At 32.7% G+C, this 16,027-nt stretch overlaps 3 protein-coding genes across 4 annotated transcripts; 1 reads left to right on the forward strand and 2 right to left on the reverse strand.

Annotated features, from left to right (window-relative positions):
• Positions 1–241: 241 nt before the first annotated feature.
• Positions 242–4,041, reverse strand: LOC112695159 (uncharacterized). Its single transcript, XM_025747391.3, has 4 exons — positions 2,593–4,041; positions 1,853–1,987; positions 874–1,061; positions 242–652 (listed from the first exon to the last, which is right to left on the reverse strand). Exons 1-4 carry the CDS (start codon positions 2,649–2,651, stop codon positions 441–443), a joined length of 594 nt encoding a protein of 197 aa, XP_025603176.1. The 5' UTR covers positions 2,652–4,041; the 3' UTR covers positions 242–440.
• Positions 4,042–4,082: 41 nt separating this feature from the next.
• Positions 4,083–7,045, forward strand: LOC112695161 (uncharacterized). Of its 2 annotated transcripts, none has more exons than XM_025747394.3 (4): positions 4,083–4,872; positions 5,079–5,956; positions 6,093–6,265; positions 6,367–7,045. In XM_025747394.3, the coding sequence occupies exons 2-4, from the start codon at positions 5,147–5,149 to the stop codon at positions 6,488–6,490; spliced, it is 1,107 nt and encodes a 368-aa protein (XP_025603179.1). In that variant the 5' UTR covers positions 4,083–4,872; positions 5,079–5,146; the 3' UTR covers positions 6,491–7,045. The 2 variants fall into 2 exon arrangements, with proteins under 2 accessions (XP_025603179.1, XP_025603180.1); XM_025747395.3 differs by having other exon boundaries at positions 4,217–4,872; positions 5,084–5,956.
• A 541-nt stretch (positions 7,046–7,586) lies between these two features.
• Positions 7,587–13,063, reverse strand: LOC112695160 (nuclear transport factor 2). Its single transcript, XM_072197853.1, has 9 exons — positions 12,413–13,063; positions 12,171–12,305; positions 11,287–11,590; positions 10,747–11,012; positions 10,028–10,217; positions 9,433–9,554; positions 9,279–9,344; positions 8,617–8,704; positions 7,587–8,083 (listed from the first exon to the last, which is right to left on the reverse strand). The coding sequence occupies exons 1-9, from the start codon at positions 12,449–12,451 to the stop codon at positions 7,938–7,940; spliced, it is 1,356 nt and encodes a 451-aa protein (XP_072053954.1). The 5' UTR covers positions 12,452–13,063; the 3' UTR covers positions 7,587–7,937.
• Between the last annotated feature and the right edge of the window lie 2,964 nt (positions 13,064–16,027).

The following is a 16,027-nucleotide window of genomic DNA, read 5'->3' on the forward strand; positions in this document are numbered from 1 at the left end:
AAATATATTCAAACACTAAACAAAGATCTTTTTAACGTCCAACAGTAAATAAACATACATTAAGCGGAGGGGCTTCAATACAGTAGGAGAAGCTGAAATGAAGAGAGACATGAAAGGTAAGGCTAGTATGCGTTCTAGTGCTAAGTAGGAAAAAGAACTACAAACATGAATAATCTAAAAAAAAAGTATTAGCTAACTAAATTGAAAAGAAAATGAAGGGTGGAGAACAAAAGAAAATGTATTTCATCTCAAAAGTCATCATTTATTTTCTAGTGAAATAAAATGGTAAATAATATTACAGTATGTTACACCAAACAAAAATTCCGAAATTTTATTCTGTAAAAACAAATATTGACATCCTCCCAGCCTCAACTAAACAAATTGTTTGAAACATAAACGCAGTATGTAGCTGAATTAAATTTTGCTACATACACTTATTATCATTGAGTGGTACTCAATTTAGCCTTTGAATTTTGTGATGGAGAAGGTACGCATGCAGTGCAAGCAGCAGCAGTACAAGAAGAAGCCAACTTGTCAGAGAGATTAATCCGCATCGTTCTATTCCTTTCATCATTCCCAGGTAAATGAAGGAGGGCATCCATGATTAAAATGTCCCAATCTCGGGGAAGAAAAAAGGAAGACCAAGTGTCCTCTGTTTAAAAGAAGCCAAGAAAATAAACTGACCTCGGTGTATGCACTTTCAATATGACAGATATTAATCAATTCAAGTAGCATTCAGAAGCAAAAATATAATATGCAAATAAGCAAGTAGATCCATAAAGCGAGCATCTTACTGTTGTAAAGCATTTTAATGCAGTAAAGTGAGAGTAATGAGAAGAGTTCCCACGAGGTATAATCGTTAAAATTACTAACCTCCATTTCGAACTGCCTTTAGCTGTAAGATACCTGTGCCTTGTGGTCCAGAAACAGGAAATGAGCAAGACACAGAGTGCCTCTTATGAGCTACCGCCAGAGATGCATTGTACCATGGACCTTTAACTATTGGTTCTCCAATAGCATCTACTAATGCCTGGTTCTTGCTCACTTGCTCCATGGCCTTGCTGCAAATTTCACAGTTAATCAGTTTGGAAGCTGCTAAGGTGGGACAGAATTTCAATTTAGAAATGTTAAGAAGTTAAACTCCTATCACGATTAATATAAGGTCCCACAAAATGTAATTCAAGAAACTTTCTCTCTACCATCTAAAGATAAAAGCAACGACAAAACTACAATAGAATTTACTTTGGACAGGAGAGTGAACAAATTGAAATCAATTATTATTCTATCATCAACTGGAGGGCCATACTTAAAATCATTTCATAGAAAATATCACAAGGAAACTATAACTCTAATGCTGGAAGTTATATATAATACAACAAGAAAAGAACAAATATCTTTGATGTGCTCTTGCCTCCATGAGAACCTAGTTATATAGCTAACAAGCTAAAAGTAAAAAAACGATGGTGCTTTACTAAGGCATATTAAAACAAAGGATATAAAAAACTAGATGTTGAATACTCCTACCAAATTGATTGTGGAATAGGACAAGAAATGTTCAAGTTTCAGTTTTAAGCAAAAATCACCTTGAGGAGTTGTGTCCTCTCCAGGGAAAAAATGGAGGAGATAGGAAACATCATAAATAATTTGATGGAGGAGCACTAAATGGGCGACTTCTAATATGACTCATGAGTAGAGCAATGACACTGTTTGATACATGTAAACCGATGTTAAAATGTAGTTCTCAATCATGTTGTCCAAATGGATTCAGCGATTCAGCTGAGATCATAGTAGCCACTAGCCACTGTTAACTTAACACACAACACCACATTATAGACATATAGTTTAAAAGTACCTGCTACAGCCATGATAGATGGCAAGATCATCAAGGGCACTTAGAGCAACACCACCCGTAACAGTAATCAAAACAAACGACACTGCCTTGCGACCGAAATATTTGCTCTTGCCTTCATCCACATTCTTTGTGGAACTGCAACAGTTTAAAATTTGTAAACACACAACAGCAGATTCAATTACAAAGTAATGACAACAAATACTTCAAAACTTTGATTTCCAATCAAAGTAAACAAACAACTATTTTGCTCCTTTGATGTTGGGAATCATCTTAGTATGTTGTCATTTCAGATATTCTACCAAGTAATGCAAATGGTAAACTTCCCTAATATGTGTTTAAAGGATTTTTATTCAGCTATTGAAATCTAATACCCAAAACTCAAAGGAAATCGATGAGTTACGAAGACTAGCATGTTTGTTTAGGGTTTAGGGTTTAGATCTTCTAATGCAACATGCTAAATATGAACATTTAACAAGCTGAGCTCTAACAAAATCATATAACATTTACAAAGAAGTCTGTCCAAGATTGTTATACACCATAGTGGCCCTTGAATACTAACCGTAGGAAAATAAATCAATCAATGACAATGAGAATCAAAATCTCGACATGGCAGCATAAATGGCAATCACCACCTTCCAACCAATCCGGAAAGAAAAAGGGAATTTGATTTTTTACATAGTAAACCCTAATAATTGAAGAAAAGAAGAGGAGAAAAGAAGAAGGGGAAATGATAGAGTTACCTTGAAAGCTGAGATTTTGGAGAGGACCTAAGGAAGGAGATGAGTCTCTTGGCGAACATTTTAGGTGAATCACAGTCGCAGAGCAGAGGGACGGTGGAGGTCGATAATTAGTTAATAACTACTGCAAAAATCATTTTCATAAATCATAAATAATACAACTTTCAGCTTTATTTTGTATAGTTAAAACTTAAAGGTAAATTCTGTGGTATTTATAATTTTAGTGTCGAAATTGTCGAACTTGTCTTTTATCCAAAGTTTTAAATATTAAAAATTTATTTATTTTTATATTTTTTAATTTAAATATTTATTTTTATCTCTTTTTAGTAAATTAGGCAAATGTATATAAATACCATAGGATGCACCAAACTTAAAAGTGGGAAACCATTAATGTGAAAGCAACGGCGCGAGTTATTAGTTATCAGTGGCAGATTAGTACTAATAATTTTTAGAAAATTCCACTCTGGGCCCAACATTTTTAACCATCTGAGTTTGATGTCCGAAAATCCAAGAAAAAAAAAAAACCTAACCAAGGACGTGGTTGAGTGGGAAGGCAGTAATCCCCTTAACCAATAACCAAGTGTGGTCTAGAGTTCGATTCTCTCTTGTAAAAAAAAGGAATTAAGTTTTTCTAAAACTAAACGATTGATAAAATAAAAGGAGGAAAATTTAATCGTTTTGAATTAAAGTAAGAAACTAATAGGACTCGCACATCAGATCAAGTTCAAGTAGTTGATAAAAGTTACAAATTTAATAAGAATTAACTACTTATTTGATCAATTTACGATTTTACTCAGTCCGTAAGCTAATTAAGAATTAGTCATGATACCAATATAATTTTAAAAAGTATGGAATAATCAGGTAGGAAAAATCTCCAAATCATTATACGTTATTAAAAACTATGCCTATTGAATATTTGAATGTGTGATTTTGAACTATTCCAAATTTCTTTTGGGTTATACAAGTTATTTTAAAGGTCAATGTACCTTAAAATTATTTTTTATAAGTCGTGTTTATTTCTGAAAATAAGATAAAATAAGATACTAAGATCAAAATATAAAAAACAGAAATACAAAATTTAATATTTCTGTATTCTATTTGGTAAGACGTAAAATAAATTATAAAAATTTAATTTATTTTTATTTTTATTTTTTATTTAAAAAATTAAAAAATTTAATAATAAAAAATATAATTATAAAAAATTAATAAATATTAAAAAATAAAAAATAAATTATATTTTTTATTAATATCTTTATATTTTTCTTATTAAGATAAATATAAAATATACTAATTTAATAACTTTAAACACAATATCTATATCCATATTTTATTTATCAAATATAATTTTGTATATCTATAATGTTTCGTATTCGTAAACAAACGCACCCTATTAGATTAGATGATGAAGCTATTGCATATGAAAATAAATTATGACTCATAACTTATTTATTTAAATGAAAGAGAATACCTATATATATATATAGGCACCAAAAATATCATTGATCGATTTAGAATCCGGTTTAGATTTTTTTAGCCGACTAGCCGAGCATATATATTCCTAAAATATCATTGATTTTTCCTTCTATTTTATGAACATTATTACAAAATATGTTACCCCGAAAAGAGGAAATGAGAGATTTTTCTAGGAAGACCATGTGCTGTCTGTCACAGTTGAACAATCCAAGAAAACAGGAACACGTGTACGGGCAAGTGTGTGGGGAGAGATTCAATTCCATAATTTCCTTGCATATATAATCAACAATAAAAACATAAATAAAAACGTGCATATCAGCTGCTTGATGATTTTCCTCTTTCAGCTTGAACGGTTGTTAGGATCTCCAATAAATCTCAAGGAGGATATTCTCTCCATGTGAATAATTGGTTGGTACAAGTTATTAGTTGAACTCATTAATTATTAATTATTGTTTCTATTTTCATGCTCGTAACCAAACCAAAAAAAGAGTAACCAAGTTGATATTTTGCACCAACTTGAGCCACACCAATTTGTCCATCAATAATGCCTTGTCCACCACACAAACATTACCCCCAATGATTTTTTTTTTCTTCTTTAAATTGTTATTTGTACAGAGAAAAAGATTGTGCAATTCATGTTCACATTCACATGTGAATGTTCCAACCATATTTTCCATATATAAGGGCCCCGGCTTTCTATATTTATATATATAATTGTTTCTGATTTGTTGTCTACTGCTTCAAAAAAAGCTCCTCTCCAATGGCCATCTGAATTTGCATCATCAAGAATCTGCTCAGCATCTCAAAAGGGTAATCCTTTTTTCTGCTTCTCTCCAACCCCATCATATCATTTTTGAGTAAATATAATGTTGTTATCTGCTCCTTGTAGCTATGTACATACCAATTAGTTTCATGTCTCAAAAATCAACAATGATTTTGTATGCTTAGGAAGATCTTTAGAGGGTATATCATTGTTCATATACTAATTTACAATTTTTTTGTTATTTTTTCTTCAGTGTAGTACTTTTACTCCAAAAGGAAGGAACAATCACAGAAATCCTATCCTGAATCAATCAGAAAAATCATGCTTCTCAGAAGCTCTTCAACCCCAATTCTTGGTTCCCTCCACTCATCCTTCACAGACAGTCCTAATAACAATAGCATTCACTCTGAATCCTGCCATGCATTCAAGCATCATCTTCCACCATGTGTCCCTCAACATCATCACCAAAAAATCTCTTTCCATCAATCTCCCTTTATGCAGTTCTCATGCACTTCCTCTCCAATCTCACCCTCAATCTCTGAAGGCCAATGCAAAGGCTTCAGAAGAGTTCAGTCTGAAGGAAACTTGGAGGATTTAGCTATTGCTACTTGCAACAACAACAATGAAGACATAGTAGGAGATATTCCTTTCAAGAGATTTTCAGCAAGACCAAAGTGTATGGTACTTGAGACTATTCCCTCTTTCTCTGTTACCAAGCACAAAGGCTTGTGCGAAGAAGATGCAGACGATGAAGAGACCGACAGTGACAGTGACATTGAATATGAGAAAGGAAGTGGAAGCTTAATGAATCTTCAAAAGGGTATGGTACTGTCTGAAGAAGTGAGAGATGGAAGCTGCAGGGTAGGTTTTGCTGAGAGGGAAGAAGAGTTTGGTGGTAAACAAATGTATCTTGCAAGAGGGCTTGGAGTTGATGTCTGCGTGGATGGCATAGGTGGCTGCAGGGGCGGTAGAGGTGGTGGCAGTGGTGGTGGTGGTGGTGATTATAACTCCATGAGCTCTGGAGGAAATGATGGAGATAGATTTGAGGTGGAAGAATATTACAAGAAGATGCTGGAAGAAAATCCTGGGAACGCTTTGTTTCTGAGAAATTATGCTCAGTATTTGTATCAGGTAAAGTTCTTATTACTTCATGTCTGAAAGGAAAAATCAATTGCTAAAAGTATGTGATATCACAGTCAATTTGTATAACTTGTTCAGAATAAATGAATGTTTTGATGATGAGGAATGCAATTTTGCTTTGTCACAGTGCAAAGAAGACCGTGAAGGAGCCGAGGAGTATTATTCGCGTGCCATCCTAGCAGATCCAAAAGACGGCGATGTTCTATCACAGTATGGGAAGCTAGTTTGGGAGCTACACAAGGATGAAGAACGAGCGTCAGCCTATTTTGAAAGAGCGGTACAAGCCTCTCCTGAAGACAGGTATGTCATGTGCTTCAATGTAACAATCAATTTGTTGTACTCTTTTCTTTGTTGTGTATAAATTCTGATAATAGTGTGTTATGGTTTCCTTGTTGTTGCAGCCATGTACATGCAGCATATGCAAGTTTCCTTTGGGACACAGAGGAGGGTGAGGATGATTGCAATGATTCAGAGTGTTTGCCACCACAATTTCATCAAGGAGCTATGGCTACTGCTAGTGCCTAAAGAAAAATGGATTGATGATTTAACTGGTGAAGAAATAGCAATTGGTTGCAGATAAATATGTTGCTACTACTTACTAGTGTCTAAATATGTATAGGAGTTCTGAGTGTTGGTATTGGTTATAAAGGGTTGAGCTGAGAAGCGGAGTTCATTGTGTGAAGTGAAATCATATCAGACTGATGACTGGTCTTTAACTTTTGAGTTTGTGATGCACAATTGGTCCCTTGAAAGCAGAAGTATTAAGATGTGATTGGTGTTTGTAAGCAAGCTGATTAAGTAATCAACATATTGATTAGCTAGCGTGTCACAATTGAGACTAGTGATACATTGGTTTTGTACCAAACTCCCAACACTTTAGCAAATAAGAGAGACTAGAAATTGCAAATTACAATTGGCATTTGGAGAGGGAAAAATGAAAGATCACATCATATAAGAGGACAGAACAAGCGAGGGTTGGTGTTCCTACTTCCTACAGCACAATTTCACCAAGGAGATGGCGAATTGGCAAGTTAATAATAATCAAATAATAGGCTCAGGCAGCCGCACTTTTCCTTGCTAGGAGACTTCTAAACCTTTCATGGGCTTCTGTTAAATCAAGCCGAATTAATTGGATACTTAATAATAGAATATGGAGGTTAATACCAAAAAAAAAAAATAGAATATGTAGGTAGGAAAGTATTAAATTCAGAGAAAAGCTGGAAACATTTCCACAATCCAGATACGCAACCTTGACCCTGAACCGTCAATGGCGAGGCCTTTGCGAAGAAAAATATCTTGATGGGAGAGAGACTGGGACAGTTGCCAACTTGGCACAATATTTTGCTCAATTGTGAAGAAAAACGGCGTAGTTGACTGTAATTTATTTTATTTTATTGCCAAGATACACACAGCATGCAAAATCATTAGGATTTTCATTTTTGGATCCTTGAAAAGTGTAATAAAATATTCATCAACAAAATAAATTAAAACATTGAACATGACTAGAAAAAGTTTGGCTATTCCCATGTTGAACAGCATAGAAAACGTTGAATGACTCTGGTGGTACTGTTAAAAAAGTTTTAGCAAAATCAATTTGGTTTAGACTAGATGAAACACATGATTGACCTCCAGTGACATCTAAACCATTATATATCCTTTCAAACAGACCTTTCAGTCACTGAAAAACCCCCCACAATCCTGAATTGGGGTACATCACAAATAACCAAAATTTCCCAATTGAATGGCATAATAAAAAGCATTCAAAAGGAAGTAACTAATGTTATACTTGCAAAACAAACTAACTCAGGTCTAAACACCGCTTTCACAACAAACGACACACCCAAAATGTAAAACTCCTTTCTATCAAGGCACAGAAGTCCTGCATCAAATACCCACCCACATAAATATCAGAATTCAATAATCGTACAAGACCTTGAACACCCATCTTCATGCATGCTGTCTGATACACTACTCATCGCGGACCACGCTGAGGATAACCTTCACCTCTTAGTCTGGTATACTCTGATGCATCCTGAGTATTTCCCCTGCCCGGTCCCCTACCACCAAAACGCCCCCTTGGAGCATCCGTTTGATAACTGCCTCTGCCTCTTCCCCTTCCTGATCAATACAATGGAAATGAACATCAATCATCCAAATTAAATCCAAAAATGGAAAACAAATAAGGGTACAAACAATGTCCTATTCATTTTAGTTCACCAGGAAACAAAAAACACTACCAAACTAAAAAGTATTATCTAAACTATAACTAGCATCACATCAGGGGTGGATCTGATGTATAACACAAACCAAAAGTGTTCCATAACAATAACTGCAGTTTTGCAAAGCTATTGCAACAACCACCACCAAAAACTAATGTTTGAAACTATGAATATATCCTCTGGGCACTAAGATGCAGGGCATTTAGAATGCACTATTAAACCAAATAGAATAGCTCTAATGGACCAAATACAGAGTGCTGACCCAAAACCAGTACCCTAGCATGTTCAACTATGATCCCTGAGCACAAAGGCCATAGCAAACCTATTTGTTAACTGCAGTTATAGCATTAACTGAAATGTAAGTTTCTGTGCCTGTACATGAGAAGTTTTTGAAAGAGTAAGAAAAATAAGAAGTAATATAAAAGACTTTACTTCCTCCCCGAGCTGCTGCCGCACCGCCACTGTTTGGTCTCCGCTCCTCTATGTATACTTGTCTACCAGCCAATTGTATGGGAGATGCCTATAATAACAGCACATAATCAAGACTTGAGACAGTTTTAGGCCTAAAAATCATTTAAAAAAAAATTTGATGATATGGGTACTTTGATCATTGCAGCATAACTAGCTGACAATGCTCAATTAAAGCAGAATTAGATATTATAGTTATTAACAGCACACCCTAGAAGCAGTAGATATTGATACTTATAGAGCACTACAGATTCAATTTATGAGACATCCATAGATTCTCTTAAACACTATAAATCTATAACAAATAAACCCAGGAATTGTTTAATTATGAAATCTAAGGATACAAAATAGAACTCTATGACCGTATGAAAACATTTAATGATGACAATAAATCAAACTCAGGAACAAGAATAAATTATTGGTTGGTTTAAGTAATAGAAAATCTTAAGTAAAACATATAGCTGGTTAAGAAAATAAAAGCCAAATAGGTCTTATGGAACAGAATTATTAAGGTGCTTAATGTTTTGATAGTCAACTAACTAAAATATTTGGAAGATAATAATAATAATAATAATAATAATAATAATAATAATAATAATAATAATAATAATAATATAACTTCAAACCTGAAGAGCATTTTGAACACCAATAATGTCTTCAAACTCCACAAAAGCATAGCAAACTCCAATTTCCTGCAAGCATCAATTTATGGTATAGCATTGTTCTTCTCCTGTGATTGGATACCAAAAAAGTCAGATTTAATTGACAAGAGGAGCTAACCTTTCGGACCCTAATGAATATTCCATCTGGCTTAATTTTTCCAAAACTTCTAAACTCCTGGTCGATCTCATATTCAGTGACATTAGGAGACAAGTTCCTCACGTAGACAGAAGTCACTTCTCCTGCAAGGTTTACATAGATCAAGAATAACATTGATGCTCTAATAACATAACTTCTTAGAAAATATTAGCATCAAGTTGTAGTGACATTTAATTTAGAAATAGTAGAATTTAATTCCTAAATTTCCTTTGGAACACATTTTCGTATACCTAACAATCACTGTGACACTCTACCCAGAGAATTCTAGCCTAAAAAGTCATCCTAGTTCCTACAAGTATGTCAAGTGTATAGAAAACTTTATACAACATTCACTCACTAAAAGTAGCACATGCAGCAACAAAGACTTAAGAACAGATTAAAAAACTCACATAAAAACATGAATACCATAAGTAAGAAACCAACTGTTAAAAGAAGTCATAGGCAACAAGTGTCTATAGTGAAATTAAGACATGAAAAATCTACGATTGTATGCCAAAGTGATATGGCTGGTGAGACCAAAGAGAACAAAGATTTGAAGGCAAGTAACAAGCAAAACCTTCTTCTTCTAGTCCATAGGCTTCCTCATTAGCCTCAGAACCAAACTCAGGAGCGTACGTAGATGAGGAGCTTGACTGCTGAACAGCAGGCTGTGCTACATGGTTTAATACTGAAGGAGGTGGGGCACTTTTAAAGGAATGCTGTGGTGTATGCTGCGGCGCAGTTGACAGCCCTCTAGCAACTTGCAACTACAATTCAATTGTATCATAATTAAAGTTAAGAATGAAACAAGGAAAACTACATAATAACATTCCAATATGTTTCTTTATCAATAAGAAATATTTTTCAATATTTTATTACTAATAGAACAGATCATTTTGGGCTGTGAGAAGACATAAAAAGGACAACTAGCTCCAAACATATAACTTGATTTCTGTCTCCCATAATAGATTCTTCTTTGTGCATTCTAGACACTACAAAAAGTATTTCCGCTTTTCTGATAATGAATACCAGAAACTCAGTTAAAAGCTTGTTTCCCTAGGAGAGTGTTAAGACAGATTCTTAATTGCAGATGACTTCATGAGATGGAAACATGAGAAACTACTCTAAAGCAAATGATATTTTGTTCTAATGATGTGGCACCATGTTAGTTAGTTAAAGGCTGTTCAGTTTTCACAACAGATGATCACATATTTTCACAACAGATGATCACATATAAATTCACAAAACACAAAAAGTAGCCAGTAAAAGAAAAAATATATACTAGAATTTACATACAATAGATGCGTAAGTTTTCTTGGGAGGCTCCTCTAAAGACTCCTCCACATGAGAAACAGGGATTTCATGGGTGGTATGTGCAACATTTTGACGGGGTGGTGATGTCTCCTCTACAGGAGTTTCTTCAACCACAATTTCATCTTCAAGATCTTCATGTAGCTGCTGTTCCTGTTGCTCAGGAAGACTATATTTGTCCACCGGATCATCACCTATATGCACTGAGTTGACATATTCCCTAGCTTCTTCCTCCAAATCATAATCTGGAGCTGATAAAAATAGCAAACTCAGCACCAAAAGAAAGCAGTGGTTATACCGATAGTAAGATTTACATATTGGTCAACTCTAATTTGTAGTGAACAAGATAATGCTCATGCGAAAATACATTGTGTCACAGAAGAACCTGGATCCTTTTAGTTCATGTGAAACCAATAATGATATGCCTCAAAAGAACGGGGAAATATATTTTTACTAATAGGGACCATCGGATTCACAAATTATAAATACCCTAATTACATGTTAAGGAAATCGAGTAGATGTTACCTGGTGGCTCTGCAAGAGACGTTGATTCATGTTGTGTGTCAATCTTTTCGGATGCCACTGGTGCCAGATTTGAGTATACTACTCCATCATCAACAAAATGAAAAACATCATTCAGTACGAAGTAACCCTTCTCCTGAGGAGCAAGAAAGAAGGTTTGAACAAACTTCCGTCTCCCACTGATATCCTTCATCTTGACAGAACCTGAGACAACTACAAGCACACCTCCATCCCAAGAATCGAGAGAATTGATTGTCTTGATCTCAATTGTAATAAAATCAAGTGAGGTGACGATAGAGTGAATTTGCTGCACCAAATTAACATAACCAAATCAGTTATAGTATAACAGCAGCAGCAACCAAGACTTAACCCACTAGATTGGATCTCCTACATGGATCAAACAATACCAACTTGTCACCATATCTATGGGTAAATCATTAAGGCTTTGTTTGTTTGGAGTGAAATAGGAGGGAAATATAGAGAGGGAAGAGAAATTACAAAATTTTCTTTATAAATTATACATCAAAATTTGACATTTCTCTTCCATCTCCTCTATTTCCCTCCTACTTCAGTCAAAACAAACAAAGCCTAAGTTCGACTTAAACGTCTGACTTCTGATGAAATAAGCCTAAACGGTAACATCTCTGAGGCCAAAAACCTTGGAACTTGGAACTTCCTCCCATAACAATGATAACAAAATTTGAACTCTCACACAAGTATTCACATATAATCTTTTTGTTCAGAGATTTACGAGCCGCTCTACGACATCACCAAACCCCCCCCCCTCTCCCCCAAAAAAAAAAAGAAAAAACATAAATTTTAACACTATATTGCAGATGCTGGATTTAAATCAAACACAACAATAAATTAAGGAGGAGGAAGAATACCAGGACATCGGAAGCAGTCGTGGTGGAATCTCCATCAACGCGAACCATGCTGCTTGAATCAGAGTAGAACTGGTGAACCAGATTGGGCTGTTGCCGCAGAACTTGGTAGTACTGTCCAACAAAGTAGGAACCCACCTGGAGAAATTTAAACATAAAAAAAAAAATCACCTTTGCATCGATGAGAAACAAGCGCACACCAAAGACAAAAAAAAAGGGAAGACAAAAAAGAAAAAGAATAATACCTGGGCAGCACTGACGGAACCAGGGTATGACGACGCCATAGTATGAGTGATGTGTTCAGAGCTAGAATACAGAAACAAACATGCAGCAGCGCCTCTTGTGGTTGCAGATCCAGCGGAAACTGTAAGTGCGCGATAAAACCCTAAATCTCCGTAAAGTAAAAGAAGAAGGTATATAAATATAATATATTATTGTCTATTAATATAATGAAGGAAAAAGGTTTAAGCTGGTACTGTGTTTGGTTTAGTTTAGGGTTTTACTCCAAAACCAAAAACAGGAAGCTCAGCGAGAAGAAAAAGAGGCAGAGAGGTAAAGATGAATGAGCGACGACAACAACAACAACAACACGTTGGAATATTTGAAATAGAATAAATATTAAATAGGGAGAAGTAGATCGGAGATTGAAAGAGCTTGAAACGAAGATGGAGGCAGTGTCGTTACTTTTGCTGAGTTAGTGGAGTCGTGTGAGATTCCCTCTTTTTTTTTAACATAATCTTACATCTTATATCTATCGCCGAGGGGTTTCCGCATCGAATCGCATCCGGTGATACAGCTACGGTCAACGGCTAGGATTTGTTCGGAGTGGCCAAATTGAGCAAATTTTTTAATTTTTTAATCATTCATTAGGGTTAGGATGCATTTGATTTAATAATTTGAGTTTTATTTTGTTTTAAGATTTATAACAAAATATCATAATATAATGAGATATTCTTTTCTTTTTCTTAATAAATTTAAATTCTTTTTGAATTTATAAATATTTCAATAAAAATTATTATTTTTTATGTATTTTCTTATATTTAGATTGTAACTACACCACCTATAAAAAAAATAAAACACCATTAAAAAAAACACACCACTAAAATTATGGACAGTAACAGGACTAAGAGAGGTAGAAAGAAAAGTTGGAGAAACGGGAGATAACTCGATAAAGGAGACGATGGGAGAGACAATAGAGAGAGTGGCGGTGGTGAAAACTGAGGCTGGCGGAGAAGCGAGCTGAAGTGAAGGAGTGGGGAGGTGGCAATGGGAGGAGCAACCTTGAGGAATAGAGAGATTTTAGGGATGTTGTATAGAACATTAAGGAACGAAAGAAAACAAAATGTGAAAAAAGAAGAGGTTAGAGGGAGAAATAATATATGTGTTTGGATATCATTAAATTGATATTTTTTAATGTGTTTGGTAAATATTTAATAGTAAAAATAAAAATATTAAAAAAATAAAAAATTATTTTTTGAGAAGTTATAATTTATATTTTTTTTAAAAAAATATTTTTTACATAATAAATAAACAAAAAATAATTTTATCTTAGTTTATCTAAATATAATTAATAAATAAAAAGATTTTTTACGTGAAATATCCAAACATAAAATTACTTTTAATTTTATAAAAAAATTAAAATAATATCATTGAAAGAAAAAAAATTTTGAGAATAACACCTAAACAAACCTAATACTTATTATTTTACCTGACGTTTTGCCAGAGAGCAGTGGTGGAGTTTAAAACAAAATTTTGGGGGACAGATAGAAGATAATTGTCAGGATGCTTTTGATATGGATCCATTTAAGATAAGCTCGTCTAACCTTATCTCTCTAATTTAGGTGATATTGCCAAATTTGAAGCTATTTTCTAGGGTCTCGTTCTAAAGAATTAATGTCAAACTCATCAGATGCAACTCTTTGAACTTTTGAAGGTTGTATTTCACTTTTTTCGTATTTCATTAAAGTAGAAAAACTATCTACAGGTGTTAATATTGTAAAAGTTATATGTTATCCTTCTTGAATATTAGCCTTCTTTTTAAAAATGCATCAATTCTTTAATTTTTCATGATTATTTTGTATAAAAATTAGAAGGATAAATATTAAAATTTATAATATTTATTGAATTTTTTTATCAATTTATACAAATACAATAATATCAATACTTATTGAATATTCTAATATTTTTTATCATATAAAAAATTAAATTAAATAAACAACAAAATATAAAATAATATTAAATTACATAAATAAAAAATATCTAATTTTTTATATTTGAACTCAAAAGTAGAGGGAGTGTTGCTTATTGAATAGAGAATTGCGAAATGCGAATACATTCAGTTCAGTCCAAATTCAATAAGGTTTAAATGTTTAAATCTAAAAATTATTGTGAAATAAAAACAATAAATAAAGATTAAATTTTAGTATTTTAAGTCATAATAAAGTATTTGAACCAACTAAATTATTTTTTATTTTTTGAAGAAGTACTACTAATTTTTTAACAAAAGTTTGGGGGCCATGACCCCCTTGTCTTAACTAAGCTCCGCCCCTACTAGAGAAAGATTTGAACTTGTATGATTATTATTTTTTAAAACATAAAAGTTAATAAATTCAAATATTTCTTTATTTAAAAGTTAAGATGATAATTATTAAAAAAGGCTTAGAATTTTCAATTATTTTTATATTTTTTTATTTATTAAATATGTATAATAATAATAATAATAGAAATAATCATCTTATTCTCATTTTTTATAATTTTACTTTTTAGAAGATTCTTTTTGCTGTATTTTGTAAAAAAAGAACATATCATCATCAAAATAAAAGAATCATTATCATTTCTCTAATAATAAATACGATAGCTAAAATCTTAAACATTGCAAATATATTTTTTTATAAATTATATATAATAAAAATAATTTAAAAAAAATAAAATTTTACACCAAACTCCTTTCATATTTCTTTTATATAATATATTCATTAGAGATGTACATTTGTGTTTTTTTAAAGTATAAATTAGTATTTTTATATTTAACAAATTTTACATTTAAATAAAATAGAGGATAAAATTATCTAAATACAATATTTTTAAAATGGTTACATTTCGATTCTATAACTAATTTATATAAATCACTACTGTTTATAGAATTTTTAAATTTTATCATAAATTGTTATATGGACAGAAGTTTATGTAAAATTCTGAAAATTAATTAATAATTAATTAATAAATTAATTGTGTGTCAAAAAAAATTAAAAAATTAAATTTTATAATTAAAAAGGATAAAAATATTTAAAATACGAATTTTAATATTAATTTCAAAAATTTTAGTCTAAAACTAAATCAACGAACTGAATTAATCGAACTGGTCCATATGCTAGACCTTAGGCTCAATACTTAGCTTTAAAATTAACGTACAAATAGCATAACTCAGCCTTCTCCCCCTTCTATTCAACACACACGCTGAAGAGAAGAAGAAAACTCAGAACCTATCTTCCATTTCAATTTAAATTTCAAATTTTTGTAATTTTCAATTTGCAACTCCGATTGACAAGCCGTCTATGACCACGCATTTGTCTTGAAATTCACTTTAAATCCATCGGAACAAAATGATAAAAAATTGAATTTCTCACCCAGTTCTCACCTCCTTTAATTTCTTGATTTTGGATATTGAATGTTGAGGGGTTTTGGTATTTTTTATGATTTAAGTGCGATCTAACGTGGGATTATCATTAGGTTTTGTTTCAAATGTCTGTGGGTAAGATAAGAAATTGCTAACTCTTGTGAATTAGTGAAGTAGTGCGCTTTTGTGTTGATTATAATGATATTTCATGAAATTAGAATGAATTGTGTGAATTGGAGTCAAA

The sequence above is a fragment of the Arachis hypogaea genome, chromosome 6 (assembly GCF_003086295.3).
Source record: "Arachis hypogaea cultivar Tifrunner chromosome 6, arahy.Tifrunner.gnm2.J5K5, whole genome shotgun sequence".
Taxonomy (NCBI): Eukaryota; Viridiplantae; Streptophyta; class Magnoliopsida; order Fabales; family Fabaceae; genus Arachis; species Arachis hypogaea.

Coding starts and splice junctions, on each gene's coding strand:
- LOC112695159 (XM_025747391.3), bottom strand. CDS start 2,651: ATGTTCGCCAAGAGACTCATCTCCTTCCTTAGGTCCTCTCCAAAATCT. Junction 1,988..2,592: donor CCAAAATCTCAGCTTTCAAG/GTAACTCTATCA, acceptor AAACTGTTGCAG/TTCCACAAAGAATGTGGATG. Junction 653..873: donor AAAGGCAGTTCGAAATGGAG/GTTAGTAATTTT, acceptor TCTTTTAAACAG/AGGACACTTGGTCTTCCTTT.
- LOC112695161 (XM_025747394.3), top strand. CDS start 5,147: ATGCTTCTCAGAAGCTCTTCAACCCCAATTCTTGGTTCCCTCCACTCA. Junction 5,957..6,092: donor ATGCTCAGTATTTGTATCAG/GTAAAGTTCTTA, acceptor GCTTTGTCACAG/TGCAAAGAAGACCGTGAAGG. Junction 6,266..6,366: donor CAAGCCTCTCCTGAAGACAG/GTATGTCATGTG, acceptor TTGTTGTTGCAG/CCATGTACATGCAGCATATG.
- LOC112695160 (XM_072197853.1), bottom strand. CDS start 12,451: ATGGCGTCGTCATACCCTGGTTCCGTCAGTGCTGCCCAG. Junction 12,306..12,412: donor GTTCCGTCAGTGCTGCCCAG/GTATTATTCTTT, acceptor AAATTTCTCCAG/GTGGGTTCCTACTTTGTTGG. Junction 8,084..8,616: donor GGCAGCAGCTCGGGGAGGAA/GTAAAGTCTTTT, acceptor TGTATTGATCAG/GAAGGGGAAGAGGCAGAGGC.